This window comes from Pseudoliparis swirei, chromosome 13, assembly GCF_029220125.1.
Source record: "Pseudoliparis swirei isolate HS2019 ecotype Mariana Trench chromosome 13, NWPU_hadal_v1, whole genome shotgun sequence".
Lineage (NCBI taxonomy): Eukaryota > Metazoa > Chordata > Actinopteri > Perciformes > Liparidae > Pseudoliparis > Pseudoliparis swirei.
This window is the reverse complement of record NC_079400.1, coordinates 6,043,364-6,060,444: the sequence shown is the minus strand read 5'-3', so window position 1 is coordinate 6,060,444 and position 17,081 is coordinate 6,043,364. Positions and strand designations below refer to the sequence as shown.

General features: G+C 40.5%; 1 protein-coding gene across 1 annotated transcript in view; it reads right to left on the bottom strand.

Annotated features, from left to right (window-relative positions):
• LOC130203938 (uncharacterized) overlaps nucleotides 1-17,081 on the bottom strand; it is a 71,416-nt gene that overhangs the window by 27,171 nt on the left and 27,164 nt on the right. Inside the window, exon 4 of the mRNA XM_056430401.1 lies at nucleotides 10,985-11,043. Within this exon, the coding sequence (XP_056286376.1) occupies nucleotides 10,985-11,043 (59 nt within the window). The remainder of the gene's footprint in view (nucleotides 1-10,984; nucleotides 11,044-17,081) is intronic.

Sequence of the window (17,081 nt, the reverse complement as noted above, 5' to 3'; positions counted from 1 at the left end):
CCTTAGATATTGTTCGAAGTCAGTCATTTGTCATAGCAGAGCATGCTGGGAAGGCTGCTGCTAATCAAGGCTCCATCTCCTCCACTCTTTTTCTGCTGCCATTGCACCTCTGTCCAAATAAATGCTGTTGGGCAAGGATGAATGCAGTCTTGGCTTTGACACTGAGTCTTATTGGAGCCCCGTAATGCAGCTTTCATGTCAAACCAGACTTCAACTTTCAAAGAAAGAGTCAACTTTGAATTTCTTTAATAACGGCTCTCACTTTGCTAAGTATTTTTATTAATTGTTCTGCTGACTACAACTGTAAATGATGGCGAGGAGAGGATTTTAGTGCAGCGAGGTGACAGGTGATGTGCAGCGGTAAGAACTTTAGTTTGGAACCTTTTTGGGAGACATTTCCCTTAATGATCCTTGTTTATGTGATTGCAAGCGGCGACAGCTCGTGTGTGCTAATTGAAACAAATCACGTGATGATGACAAGTCTCTGCAAGGTCACTGATCCTTCCGGTGGGTCCCCCTGTAAAATGACACACCTCTAAGCATGGCCGCTCCACCCCCTGAAGATTAGCCACATAAATAAATTAGACCCAGGGACAAAGGAGATTCGCTCGCTTGTGAAACCTCAGCGCCAGTGGCGGGGGCCACAGGGAGTGGCGTTTTTTGTCATTGTCTGTCAGGGGCTGAGGAGTATTTCCCCATAACAGCACAGGCATTTTATCTCCCCCCACCCCTGTGAGCAAAGGGTCTTTAAGGAAACTGAAGCTGACAACCGTTAACATTTAGAAATGTACCAATAAATGTCTTTTATGCAGACGTATCCCGATGCCCTGGTGGCGCACCCTGTTAAGGCCAGAGCCGCTCCTCAGGAGTGTCAGGTTGGGTGAAGCCGTCACAGCAGTTCAACCTAAATAAGAACCTCTCGAGACCCAAAGCATCCATCAGTCCTTTGGTGAAGCCACACTGCTGCCTCGTGTTACATTTATTTACACACTTTATTATTCATACACGCTAGCTACACCATTCGCCATATGATCAACTTGTTCATTGTTTTCAGTATCTCATAAGATGAAACAGAGAAATGTAAACTACTTACTTGATCCGATTACTTGACATCTGATTTGCTGCATATAACTACAAAAGTAACAATTATTATTATGTCATGCAAGGGACATATCATACACAACTAGTGCAGTAAAAGATAAGCTCAAGTGCTGGTTAAGAAGATCCAAACAAATTATTTAAGACTATGCACACATACATTAATAGACATCCAATGCCAACCCCAAAAGGTCTGCTTTGTTCAGATCAGCACTACATGAGGAATTGCCCGGAAGCCACAGCCTCCCTTGGGCTCCTTTCTTTCAAATGTTCAGAAATTACCTTTGGTGGAAAAAGACCTAACGTGGCAAGATGTGCCTTTAATAGCCAGAGACGTTTTCTTTTTCAGCAACAAGTTTAATTGGAAAGAAGTAGAATTCACTTTGAACCGGCAGAAAAAAATAAATCGGTGTGACAAGATGATCGATTACCTGTAACTCTACCTGACACAGAAATTAGGGTTTTTTAATGATGGGCTGCCTCTTCTTGGACATGAAATTCAAATGCTCTCCAAAAGTCTACCTTCAGCCATCACTTGTCTCTTGCGCTTGTACGCTCCAAACGCAGGCACTTTGTCTTTGTCACCAGAGAAAGGACATTGTTATTACCGACATGCCTTTGTATTAACCAATTTCATTCCTCTTCTAGGAACATCTCATTGGCTTTACCTATGCGAGTGGCTCACATTTATTCCATACACATGTATAGGATTGCGTTTTTATACATTTTGCAGACACTTGTTTTATTGTTTATTCCTTGGCTGGTTATCCTAAAATATTCTGAAATGGATCGGAAAGGGATCTTCTAAAGTAAATGAAACTGGAACCAGATAAACAACTAACTACAGTGCAATGCTGACTAATCAGTGATCATGTTCAACCTACCCTTCCTATGTATTTAATATATTTTGATACTAAAATAACCATCCATGAAGGGGCACTCATTTACAGTTCATAAAATCCACATATTTCTCATTCATGGCCATAAGATCTGCTTAATGTGACACTTTTCTTGATCAAATTATAAGATTAGGTGTGTCAGAGGAGTTATGAAGCTAACAGTCGCGGCAGGCGGAAGGATGGTGGGACGAGGGGGGTGTGGGGGTGTGTGAGAGGGGGGGGGGGGGTGTTGCAACTCGGGCGCCTGTGAGAGTAGTGATGCAGCTCCCAGCCGGCTGTCCACATGGCTGGAGGTATTGATCCAGTTATCATTGCTCGATCATCACTATATAGACTCGGCGGCACAGAGCGCCGGGACACCGACTGACTGAGCTGACTCAGTGACTGCCTGCCTGAGGAGAACGCCAACATGCTGCGCTCCGGTCAGGACAAACAAGAGCAGCATTCAGGCCGCCACCGGTCCCAGCTTTTCCACTATTTGTTTTTGTCATTTTTTTGGTCGATATCCTAAAACCCTAAATTATGAATTGGCATTGGTATAGTTGCAGGCTTTGTTGTAGAACCGCCCCAAATTTGGAAAAGCACCTCTAAAATCTTTTTTGTTTGTTGTTCATTTGTTTTTCCAACTCAATATTAAAATTGAGTATGGCATTCCCTAAATGCGTTGTAATAATTATTTTAGCATTCTCCAAATGTGTTTGGACTGTCTACATTTCTTAGAGTCCATTGATTTGTAAAAATGGCTCCAAGTCTTCAAATTGAGCATTGCATCTCAAAGATTTAGTTTTTGTCGTCATACTGTAATTCCCGGAAAATGCGTTATAGTAACCCTAAATATGAGTTGGGTGCGGTCCACATGTCACACTGCAAAATCAAGTGTTGTGTCTTTAAATATTTAAATGACAGTAAAAAAATACACAAAGAAACCCAACGAAAGTTCCAATTGTCATTCGTTGGCGGCTGAGGGATCCTAAGCATCTGCCCACGGCTCGGGCCAGCTCAGGAAAATAAACTTTATATTCCAGCTGTCTACTCGACTAACTCGCCACTCAGGTGAAAGAAAGTGTTTTACAACATATGAGATAGTTTACGGTAGGAGGAGGTAGGAATGCATCCTCAAATTCATCCAATCTTTATTTTTACTGTCTTCAAGCTTCTAAACTACAACATTAGCAAGCTCTCAAACATGCAACGGTCACATTGCCAAACCCTCTCAGAGTAAAGATGGAACATGCAATAAGAGAAGCAAATTGCCCAGGACATGCAAGGTATGGCTCCCCTAGAGCAAGGGCAATAAAGCTCACCTCACCTCACTGAGTTATATGCTAAAGCCCAGATATTTCATTTGCTTGATCACTTTGCCTCATCATAATCACTTTTATACAGATTTATTGCAGCGTGGGTCACAGTGCAGTGGAGGTGCCGCATTCTCCAGCTGTTTATGCCTCTTAAGAGCTTTCTGCTCACCCGGTTCACATGGTCTTTGTCTTATTTAGAAAGAAGAAAATGTGAAATATGACAGGTGATAGTGCCCTCATTTGTTCTGTAGAGTGCCTCACGCACACCTCCCCGCATGTCGGTGCCAGTCTCGCTCTACCAGCAACTCCTATTTCTCCCCCCACCAGTAAGAGCCCACCCTCACTTACACCCCCCCCCCCCACCCCCACTGCTCCCCGACTCTTCCAAGTGTTGTGTGTTGTCCCTGGCCTCCACAGTGAGGAGGAGGTGGGCACGGGGCCGTGGAGCAAACAGCCGCCACCACCAGCATCGCCTCTGAAGGATAATGCTGTTTATTGCATTTGTCAGGCGAGCGCTGCAATGCTTTGTAAGTCTATTGCCCACTTACTGCCATGTACTTTAAGCCGGTACTGATGTGCCTATTTTGTGTGGTTCTGCTTGTGTTCCTTGGCAAATTGACTCGTGACTGAAGGTCGGAAACGGTCCTCAAAGAATTATAACGTGTTACATTCCCCTGATCTGTTTCAGCCTCCGTCTCCGTTTCACCCTTTTTCTTTATTTCATCCCAACACATGTTTCCCTCTCTCCATTCACACAGCACTTTCTCCCTCTTTTCATTTGAATAGCTACAGACTAGGACTGATGATTAAAAATAAGTAATTCCATTAACAACAAAAAAAGTAAGGCACAGCAGGCCCGAGTATATGAGCCCTAGTGTATCATTATTGATGATATCATTATTATGTATAGGATCCCTCAGTGAATAATAACTCATTATCTTTCATTTTTCCTGTTTTTGTCACTGGATGTTGGAAAGGTTAGGCAATTTATTTTAATGTTAAAACTGTCAGGCACTTACACAGCCATGTCGTGGTTCCCAATACATTCGGCACTTGGGGCCATGATTGGTTTTAAACTAGGCTACATCTTTGAACAAGCTATTCCCACAAATCTCAATGCAATTCATTTTACTTGAGTTTTTATTGAATTGACTTCATGTCACACTGAGACAAAGTATTCCAGCCCTAATGGTTAAGCTTACTTTAAATAATTCCACCCATGCTAAATACAACAAGAACACCATGTTCCTGAAGTCTTCGTATTTAATTCTGCAGTTACAAAAAACAAAACAAGGCAGCTTGATAGTGATACACGTATACTCCCACCCATAGACAAAGGAAGAGGAGGAGAAAAAAAATGCTCTCACCGCTTCAGTGCATTTAAATTTATACAAACTCTCTCCTTGACAGTGATGAATGCTTCACTGTATTCTACAATATGTTTAATGCATAGGTCTGTTAAGTTAAGTTTTCTATTCAAGTGCTGTGCAGTGAAGTCACCTCTGTAGTGTACAATATTACACGTGCCACAACAAGCATACATCTGTCAATATCTGCACGGTTGTTTTCATCAAGCAGATTATGATTTTTTATGTTCTCAACATTCACTAAATGACAGATTATAGAGCTGATGGAGGATTCACATGATACACAGTTACATGATGCAGTTGGTTTAAGACTATGAATACAGGATTACATTGTCATATATTTTATTTGGATTTCAATATTTACTTGTATAAAAATGCCTATTTAGTACAAAGCCATTCCTGTAAACTGTGACCTGGATTGCAGGCTACACAATCTGCAAAAATCTGTTCATTAATTGATTGATCACCAGAAAAATAATCACCAGCACCTTTGATAATCGACATGTCATCTTTTAGGCAAACAATAAAACTTGTTTGTTTTGATCTCACACTGTAGTATCACTACATCTAAGTGAAAGGATAAACAATACTATGTACAACTTTCTTTTTTATTAAATTATGCTTTTTAAAAGCCTACTGCTTTCTTGCGATTAGGCCGACTGTCCCAACAAGACATTGCTCAGTTTTACTTTTTTATCAAAGCGTTGAGGTGGCGTAATGTGACCCTCCTATATCTACAACGCAACCCTCATTCACATATATATATATATATATACACACACATATATATATATACACATATAAATGTATATATATATATACACATATAAATGAATATACACGCATATATAAATACATACACACACACACACACATACATACATATACACAGAGAGAGAGATCCCTGTCAGCTTACAACTAGAGGCCCTATGAGGTTTACATGAGTGATGATGCAATTTATTAACTTAAAAGAATGAATTGTGCAACATTTTGAAGGATCATCTGCATCGCAGCCGCAGCAAAACTGAAATGTGGTTGTTGTTACTCATTGTTGGTGTGTTTGCTCAGGTACCATGCACGCACCATCAGCAATGAGTGTTTGTATAGAGGAGAGAGAGACAGAGAGAGAGTGAGAGAGAGAGAGAGAGCGAGAGTTATCTGTTCACACAATACATCGTCACTCAGGCAAAGCTTCTAGATTCAGGGAAATGGATTCCATGTCAGGATATCACACCTACCAAACCTTTAGAGTGGCACCTTGTATCCAGGCCTGACTTGACGTTGACACAAATACTCTGTGGCCCAAATGAAATCACCTCCACGGACACGGTTTTACAGACGACCTGTGACAACCAAAGAGCATCAGAGGGGTCAATTAATTAAATCCTGCGTCATAAAATCAGCTGGATGAGAGAATCATGAGCAACGCGTCCCAGTTAACAACCAAGCTTTATGACCTTGATACTGATCCAATATAACTTCACATTGGTCGTCTAAATACAATTAAATATGGATGCGCGATTAAATAAAACCTTTAAAAGTGTTTTGGATGTGTTGTGAAAGGAGGTGGAAGTTTGTGTGAACGCAAACTTGAAGGTGACAGCAATAAGTATTTTTTATAAGATTACACAGATGCACTTTATTGCATTTTGAAATGAGTGCAGGCTTTTATAAATGCAAGAGGTGTGTGTGCAGCGACCTCTTGATGAGCGGAAGGAGCGGTAACAGTAACGAACGAATCCTGACTTGTATTTCTCCGCAGCATCTTATCTTCGGCTGAGTGTAGAAATTTGAAACAGCACTGCTTTAAATTGCACCCCAGGTAACAGCCTTTAAATGGTTACCCATTGAGATACAGTAGAGCTCTTGTGGTACAATGCAATTCAAACACAGTGATCGGAGTGCAAAGGTAGGATGTACTGCTGCTCTCTGCCCATGAGTTGGCTTGGTTTAATGCAGGTGACTGGGAGAAGTAATTATTGTAGAATCTTTATTTAATGATTGTGTTGGTGGACAACAGCACACACCCATGCTCAATAAAAGAGGAATCTTGTATATTAACCTCTCTAAATAAAGTAGTGGATTTATTTATCTCCAGGTCTCCCAGGGTAAAATATGTTCTTAAAGAGGAGCAACAACTTTCTGATGAACACTGCAGACCTAACCCGTTCGCATTCCCAACTTATAAAATAACACTGTTCGGTTCGTGCGAAACCCAAACAGTGTGAGAGGCACCGGGCTGTCGACTAACGCCAATGTCGACCGGTCAGAGTAACTGATGAGGCATGAAGAGAAAGAAGGTCCACGGACCAAGTCAACGTTTTTCATTTGTTATGTATTTTCCTTACTCTATCGCCATTTAGAGAACAAAACAAGTAAACCTACATTGCAAGTTAGATTTTAAAAAGAGAGTATATACACAACCATTCTATCCTCACTTAAAATCCCACAACATCTTCAAACTTACATCCTTATAGCACTAACTGTATGAAGGTATATGTCTCATTCCACCTTAAGCAGTTAATCCAGAGCCGATTCCTCTTTACACATCTCAAACAGATCTTCCCAACAACAAAAATACACTTGCTTTTGAAATACTTCTGGACTGTGGCAAATAAAAAAATATATATATACACTACCGTTCAAAAGTTTGGGGTCATCGAGACAATTTTGTGTCTTCCATGAAAACTCACTTTTATTTATCAAATGAATTGAAAATTGAATAGAAAATATAGTCAAGACATTGACAAGGTTAGAAATAATGATTAATATTTGAAGTATTAATTTTGTTCTTCAAACTTCAAGCTCAAAGGAAGGCCAGTTGTATAGCTTATATCACCAGCATAACTGTTTTCAGCTGTGCTAGCATAATTGCACAAGGGTTTTCTAATCAGACATTAGTCTTCTAAGGCGATTAGCAAACACAATGTACCATTAGAACACTGGAGTGATCGTTGATGGAAATGGGCCTCTATACACCTCTGGAGATATTTAATTAGAAACCAGACGTTTCCACCTAGAATAGTCATTTACCACATTAACAATGTATAGTGTGTATTTTTGATTAATGTTATCTTTATTGAAAAAACAGTGCTTTTCTTTGAAAAATAAAGACATTTCTAAGTGACCCCAAACTTTTGAATGGTAGTGTACATTTGAAGTGAACGCATTTATTTGGAAAAGACATAAGGAGCGGACACGTAACACACACTTCATAAACTGACACTAGAGAAGAGCTTCAAGCGGTGGTATTTGATGAGTTGAAAATGGAAAATGTGTCGACAGATCCCCTTTGAGTCCGTTTGTAGCTACAATATAACTAACTTCACACATATCGGCTGGTGCATTGGGATACATACATCAACAAATCTTTGTTATGTTTCCATGTGTACTCCTGTATGTGACACTGACAATGATGCCCACGACACACAGCAAGCCAGCTTTATGTTCCTTCTTTGGTTTTATGAGCCATACACCGAGGCAGGGTGATGAAAGGGCTGCTGAACCCTTCAGACGAGAGTAAAGAGTGCAATAGGTAAACAAAGCTGCTCATAGGCACACTGATTTATAGAGCTCCCTCCCTGCCTAAGAGCACAAGTCTTGCTCCCTTCTGAATTGGTTGCGCCGCTTTAGTGACAGTCTGAGCTCTGATGCACTTTACCCCTCACCAGTTTTTATGGCAACTTTGCAACTTCTCACTCACAGCAAAATATGCCCCCAAAATTGTAACCACACACACACACACACACACACACACACACAGACAGACACAGACCGTCAGCCCTCCCCAACAGGAAAATCACTTCTGTTGTCAGAGATCAAGCATATCCTCAGACTCTTGATATGCCATCTGTATCTTCCCCCCTTCTTGAGATTAAGTAAGGTGGGGTAACCAAGCCGCAAAAGGTTTTTAACATCTGTGCTGGGCTGCTGTAAGTGATACTGAGGAGTTATAATTAAAGGTTCCGACTGAGGGAACAGTGTTTAATGTGGAGCACCCCTCTGCTATCCATCTGAAGTAATGGGGTGCAATGCAAGCACCCGACTGCCACTCCCCAGGCCCCGTTTCACTCTCTCATCTTTACCCCACCTCTGATGGATGGGGAGGACCGGGGGCCAACTCTACAACGACTTCGACTGATAGCGCACCGCAGATCTCGCCCCTCTCTCTCTCTCGCTTTTGGCTTTCCTCTCATTTAACTGGCATTGTGCGGCGCGGACTGTGATGTGAACGACTGATTCCAGATCGCGCTGTGACTTAATTGAGAGCACGAGAATGTGATGAGGACGATCTGAAGATTTGCCAACGACAAATATCGCGGGAGCCGTCTCTCAGCAGCTTGACCTTTTCCCGACGGTAGTGAAAGAAAAATAAACGGCATGAAGCCGGATAAATCAAGCGGAGATCATTTTGCGCGAACATAAAGACGTGCTCTTGGGTTTGATGGAGCCTGGAGATGAAATCTGTGATAAACATGAGCTCCTTATATGAACATAATGCACTCCACTGATGCACATACTAACCTGCATGCTATTGTAATAGGCCGATGTGTGATTACAATGAAGCATTTCCTATAGCTTTCAGGATTTGTTTAAAGTATTCTTAGAATTAACCGTATTAAAGACATTTTACACCCGTAATACCCCTTTCATCTGTTTCTGTTCTTATGTCTTCCAGTGGGAACAGGGTGAGTTATTTCAATCGCTTCAACCACTGTCCCTCATTTTTCATGTCTGTGCCAGAAAATCAGTTGTGACAGGTAAATTCTGACAGTACAGAAAATCTACCCTCAGTCATTAGCGTTAATATTATGTTTCTTTGGCAATCCCTCATCATTTTTGGGCCTCATTGACTATTTTTCTTTATAAGATATTAAGTATTCAAACCTCATTTACATCCTTAGTTTTCAATTTGCTGCCGCAGTAGTTTAATTTATTCCATATAATTTCTTTTTCTGAGAGGGACATTAATCATTGCCTGTTCCTTTTAGTGCCTCTGGGATTATTTTTTTTAAATCAATGAAATAAAGGCTCTTCCTTTGCTGAATATGATACAACATTTTGCCAAGGGATATCAGTGTCCTAGCCAGCATGCTTCCTCCTTCTTGTTTTATTCATTTTATATTCCAGGCTTGTTTATTTATCTTTCGGCCTAATGCATGTGCTTGTCATACACGCTTACACAGAGGAAGAGGTCGTCCATTCAGCAAAATAAAAAAAGGGGTGAAAGTGCAGCCAGTCGTTTTATCATTCACAGCGAGTGGCCTTCCCCTTGATCATCTTCATAAGGTGCCACGTGATTTTTTTCTTTTTTCTTTTTCATTTTTAATAGCTGATGTGGGATAGTCAAGTGTGAAGAAGGGGGAGGTTGTTATAGAAATTTAACTATCCTTTACAAATTGATTCACACTTCACCAGCGCACAAGGTCCAGTAGGTAAATTACCAGGAGGACACAATCTTAATTCTCTGCCTGCGTGGCATTACTGCTCTGACCAGAGATGATCACGGCATTAGTGGGTTTAGATAGTTGTAGGATGATAAAAGTCCCACGGATCCTCTGAAAATGTGTCAGACTCCATCTTTGGAATGGAAACTGAATGTATGTTTAAAAAATTGTACACTTTGACATCTTGTCTTCATGGTTGAATCAGTGTTATAACGTTGTCTTTTATTTACTCTTGAATGTGACTGTTGGGACATTTTACTGTCACTCCCAAAAACTTGTGATAGGCCATAAAAAAAAAAGTTTCATATTAATGGTAGGGTCTAACTCTAAATGGTTGCCCCCCTCAAAGCCAAACTGGTCATTACTATGGGGCGTTAATCTATATTAAATCATTATAGAAATGGTCGTCCAAAAGAGTTCAAGTCAGCGTTTTCCAAACATTCCCTCCTAATGACATCATTCTTCTGCTGTCATTAAGGATATTAAAAATTCATTAAGAAGAAAAGTACTGCTGAGTGGTAACAAATCAGTGAGCATTCCCCCTTCAAGACTAAAGACTAAAGACTGTGGCAAAGTTTGAGGTGGGTTTTTAAATGACATGGGGCTGTTTTTATGCCATTGAGGGTTGTCAAACGGACCATAATTGCACTGGTTAAAGCAGAAAAAACAATTCACATGCTACTTAAAATGAACAAATGTGCCTGAATGTTATACTGTATATCACAAAATAAAATATAAAAGTGACGAACAATGATGATAAATATTAATGTCTTTACAAATAACAATGTGCAATTGAAAGTATCTAAAACATCTTTGCATCATACTTAAAGAAATACTTCACCAGCAAAATGCCCATTTCTACATCAATTACTCACCGCACTTTGCTACAGGAAAAAAACTGTTTTTCCGTTCACCCACATGATCTTGATGATGTCTGAAATGAAGAAATAGGGAGGATGTTTAATGTTCAACGTTATACAACAGCAATCAAAACACACGTGTATTAACTCTCACAATCCAAGTCTCATTTATAGTTGAATGCTCGCTCACAAATTTGAACTTTTGGCTCACCAGACATAAGAATTTTTTTTAAATGCAAGATTTTCATGAAATTGCATGATTTGGAAGTAGTTAATCTATGACGTTTTATACATTTTGTTTTTTTTCGTTCAGGAATGCAAGAAAAACAAAGTTTTCTTCACAAATTTAAAGAAACAAAGGGTCACCGATATACAAAAGGTCATGTTGTGGGTATATTATTTCTTTATTTTGCCATGTATTTCTGAAACCTGAAAATATAAAGCAAAGTCCTCAGAGGTCCGAAAAACTATTTATGAATACAAATAATAAAGAAAACACGACTGCTTCACAGTGCATGAAGCACATCCCACTGCTTACTCTTAAATGTCATGACATGATATCCAATTGTTCTACTTTTTTCAGAAAACAATAATAGACCTTGATATTACGCTGGGGGAGCTACAGCAGAAAAAGGCCAGTTCACATTCGTCTCTGCTTTGCAGTGTTTTATAAGCTAATACCTGCCCATAATGTGTTTGTACTTTACATCTCACAGTACTTAACATTTGCACTCCATTTTGTCGGTCAGGGCCCAGTGAGTATGTACAACAATTTCATTTATGCTATAGGGTTCTCTCAGCATTTTAATGGTTTCAACTGAATACACATCTCGTTGGATATATACTGTATATACAGTACGCTGCATTTTATCGATGTAAGCCTATGTTCAGTGCCACCACGGCCCATTGCTCTATCAAGTTTGCTATCAAGATGCTGAAGCCCCGGCGCGTCTAGTAGCCTGTCCAATTCATCTGTTATAAGTGAAGTCTTCGACCCCCTCAGTCTCTCAGCCAAAACCAAACACATTACCCCGACCAGAGTCTGCAGTTCGAAGTCCCTCCACAGAGTCTCATGTGCAAAATGCAGCCGCTCTGCAGCAAGTTGTTGGTACATTTTAAACCCAATGTATAGTGTTAGTAAGATCTGCCTTTTACTTAGCAAGCACATGTCCTGTGTGTAAACAACTTGTCAGTGTTAAGTTGTAGACTGCTTTACTGTAGAGCCATACACATGTGACAGTGTGGGGGAATAAAAGCTCACATTCAAAGCATTTTGAAAAATGTGTTCTGTACAGAGGCAACCTCAGTCTGATTGTATCAAAGCGATATTCTACGAGATTTCATTTTTCTTTTCATTAACTCGCCAAAGGGCAATGAGTACGATGATTCTGTTGTTTTCATAATTAATTGATTGAATATTTTGTCTATAAAATGTCAGCGAATAGAGGAAAATGTATGGAATATGTCCCAGGTGATATCTTAAAATGTCTTATTTTGTCCAACCAATTGTTTAAAGAAAAATCAGTAAAGACTTACAAATATCTAGAAGCAATACATTTTCTTTTTGCAAAAATAAATTTTTTTTTATGAATGTAAAAATCTTTATTATAATCGTTTCCGCAATTAGCTCAATTTCCAACTCCGAGCAAACTTGATGGCATTGTGCCCATAGGTGGCGCTACAGCATGACTTCACATATTTTCTTGTCCAAAGCTGGTAGGATCTGTTGCAACACTCTTGTCATAGCCTGGAATGGTTTAACTACGAATACCTAATAAACCAAGTGTATATCTTCTATAATTAAATAGCTATTGTTGAGGTGCTTATACTGTCACTAGCTTATCTGGGTGCTCAGCAGTCATTGCTGTCCGGTACCAGGACGTCTATTTCTGTATTCTTGTTATGTCAAGTTGTATTCTCTATAAGTGGTGGTCTTTTATTTGCCTGCCAAGATGGGTATTAATCCCAAGCAAACTACTGGAAACATAAAACAAATCACATCCAGGGTTAATCCTGCTCACCAGCTGTACTCAACAACTATAAAAACAAACACAATTGGGGGAGCCAAACCTTGAATCAGTTTTTTGGGTTTCATCTGTCTGCGTGGCAAAAAAAGAGAAACAGAAAGTAGAGAGGAGTGATATTATTCTACCCATTACCCCCACCCCCTTTAATAAACGGATCAACATTAGTTTAGGCCATGTACAATGGAAGAGGGAGTGGTAATGACAGAATGTGATGGCAGAGGCCTGCCTTGCTCGGGAGGACACACATGGACAGTGGAGAAGGAGGTGGCTGGGCTGCGCAGTAATAACGCTGATGAGATCTTAGCAGGGTGATCTGATTTCAATGTGAATTAGAGTTAAAGAGAGCTCCCTGCTGGGCTCATACTTAGGACAATCTCCCTCACTACCAGACATTCATTGTTAATATGACATTCCCCGGGATCCCGGCTAATAACAGCCTCAGAGGGTGGGGTCTTTTATGACTGCAAGAAGAAGAAAAAACATAGCCATTCTGCCTTTTGCTTAATGTTTATCTCTCGGGAATTTGCACAGTGGCGTGGCACACAGCGATACAATTTCTTTTAATTCTCTTTCTGGTCTGTTTACACTCACAGGAAGAGCTAAGAAATCAGGAGGGTGGGCGGGGGGCTCTTCACCAGACACAGTCAGCCACATCTACCCAACAGCAGCTAACGCTTCGAGGCCATTATATTCTGATTGGAAATATAATAAACAAATCATCGATCTTAATGCGAGTCCACACCAAACATCAGGGGATCGAGAGCCACTTGTGTTTCAAATCTGACTCAACGACACATACGGTGGGCAGACAATGACCGGCCCACTGGAGTCTCTGTTGTGATCGTGTGGCATCCTCCATATCCTGGCAAGTTCTAATTAAGGCCTCTGGGTAACTCAAGGGATTCTCTCATTTCTTTCTCTTCACAATTTCGGTAAATATATTATTGAATCACATTATCTGTTTTTGCTTCGGTCCCATTACTCACAGCGAACAAATCTGTAATGATAGTCTATCATCAACGTGGTGGGTCGTGTTGCACCATTGATTATAATCCTCCAAACAGCTTTTATGTTTATGAGAAATCACCCTAAGAGCAGTCTGCATCGTATTTCCCCTATCTGCTTCATGCAATTACATATTTTGGTGCGATTTCAGATACAAATGTACTATTGATCAAGGTGTGCAGAGGCAGACCTGCATGGCGGTCTCCTTAGCTTTCTGTTGTCTGCAGAGGGACAAACAATACGGCAGAGTTGAAAAATCAATCAGATTTGACAGGTCCATTACACACCAACATCAAACTGCTTTTGGTGGTCTGAACCCTTTTTGTCCACTACGTCCCACTTGAAGTATTACAAGCAACTTGAAATATTGCCGAGGAACAATGTGTCAGAGGCAAACAGAGCAGTTTGAATTTGTGATCCCTAGTTTGTTTGTGTTGGACATCGATTTAACAAGAAATAATAACAACTGAGATGGATTAAAAAAAGTAGGAGCAACTTTTCAGAATGATTTATTCAGTGAGTTATAATGAGTGGTATGAAGAGCCCTTCATCACGTATTCAAAAAGTAAAGCGCTGAATTTGAATTTACAATGAGGAATACCCAAGACGTTCATTATGAGAGGCTGTGTGTTATCGTTGCACAAGGGTGAGGGAGAGAGAGAGAGAGCCACTAAATCAGCTCCCACAGGACCACTGCTTCACCAGGTCGCACTCTGCTCCGCTTACCCTTTGATTCGTCTGGCTATAAATTCAATGTGCCGCTCATCTGCTCGTGGTGAGACAGTCTGCTTAAATACAGGATCGGACATTTAAATGATTTCACTTGTGACAGGCCTGCTGTGACAGTATAACAGATTCTGCTGAACAAATAGGCCGTGGAGGCTGCCGGGGGTCCCAGGAGTCGGTCCCCGAGCCCTCGGGCTCTGTTTTGTAAAGGGACTTGTTTCAGTGTGGCGGCACTTCTGGAAACATATTGGCCCTTGTAACAATGAATGAAATGCTAATTCTCACAGACCGTGTGGATCGTGGGTCTTTGTCTGCACGTGTGTGGTCACACACATTGCACATGTGAGCAGGAATAGACTTTTCACAGTGACAAGAAGAATACATAATCTAAATGTTGGAAAGTATGTGCAGGGTGAATTTAAGAGGATATCTGCCTCTAATGCGATAAATAATTAAGATTTATATCTGAACTCTAAATCCATTCTTTCCCTTCCTGCTGGCCTTCAATTAAAATTACGTATGCTTTATTTTTTAGAGTGTGTGAGGTGCTTCTTGTCCTTTGACAGCCTACATAGGTGGAACTCCCTGAAGGCATTATTAGTTTATGATGGCATGATGAAGAGTGGGCTAGCCCAGCATCTGCTTAAAAAAGCCAACCCAAGCTCTTTCTGAACTTACCTTTCTTTGTGTGGGGAATTGGACAAAAGCCATAGTTCCCTCTGGTCTGTCAAAGCTATTCTATAATCAACCAACCGTGGCTCTCCCCTTAAAGAATAGGAAGACATTATTCAGCTTCCTCCTTCTGATCTTGGGGCCACAACAAACCATGTAAGCCATGGTTGACTGGTTAAAGAGAGGAAAAAAAAGAGGAACACAATGTCGCTCTGTCAGCGACTGCAGATACAGAGGCCTATGAGCCAGGCACCACGTGACCCGTGGACCACCGGCTCAACCCTGGTGGCCACACCGCTGAGCAATGCCACACAGAGAGAGGCCTTGAACCCAAACGCTCTCAGTCTGCTACAAGGTCAGATGTCAAAGAGAAGGAGTCTGTTCATTTCAAACTACGACTACAAGTGAAAGATGTTTCTTAATCAAAGCTATTGCCACATATTTAAGAGTCCAGCGAATGAACTGAATGGATAGATGCCATCCACACATTACGGAATCAGAATTATTGAGCCGTTCTGTCTACCAGTTTTCATTTAAGGAAGAATTTTTACTTTGAGAAGCCTCAAAAAAAAAAAATCAATAAAAGGCTTATTTTGTATGCGTGATCTACAGATTGAAGCTACCACAACTCTTGGAGACGTGCTCATTTCCCCGGCTTACTGAAATGTAGACTCTTAACAGTCACCCAGAACTGGCTGGATGATCTCAGTTTGCCAAACTGCAAAAGGTAATTTTAAATTAAAAAAGAGGTAAACTCTCAATGCTGCTATTTTCACGAGGACAGCCATATTGAGAAAAAATAAATAAAGAGATTTTTGATGTGAATTCTGTAATACTTTCACTTAGCACTAGATAATCTAGAATATGCACATTATGACTCGAATAGGCATCGACTATAATTTATTCTCTCAGCACAAGACTTCAAACAAACCACAAGACTCAAAACTAAAACAAATCATAAAAAAATGCAACCCAGAAATCTGTGAGTATCACAGAAGACAACCATAAAAGCCCAGTTGTTAATTAAAAACAAGAATACAGTTTTTTGAATTTGTTTTATAATTGCTCATAAATGGCATATATAACATAGCGTTCCATGTGTGATAAAATATATATTGTTTTCCAATTGTACCAAAACAATTTTTTTTTCATGCCTCAAGCTGAACTGAAGCCACTTCAAAAACTGTTATTATTCCGCTGAGCAACGTTGATTTTATAAGTGTACTGCCAATGATCATGCAGTGAGGCACTGAATGTTAAATAGGTAAAGAGCCCCGTGGCAGAGGCATTGGCCCCCTGTTACCACTTAGCCCTATTTGGCCGGCCTCACTCACACTCATAATTAAGACCCCCTACTGTGAATATAAATGGCCCCTCAATCAATAGTGATAGAGAGAAATAAAGAGACAGAGACATGAAGACCATGGGCATATCTTGGGGGCAAACATGATAGCATTATGAAAGGAGCAGCTTGAAAGCGGCTTTTACTTTGACAAGGGGGCTAACGTTGTAATTGTCCCTCGGGGGACCAGAAGCTCTTATTAGAAAACAATTTCTCCCTCTAGGCCACTTCTTCTTCAGCCTGAGGGCACACCGACTTCAAGTTTCACTCCTCCATCCTGCTATCCAGTTACACTCTCATGTGAGATGAATAAATGATACCAAAAAAAAGTTTGAAAGTT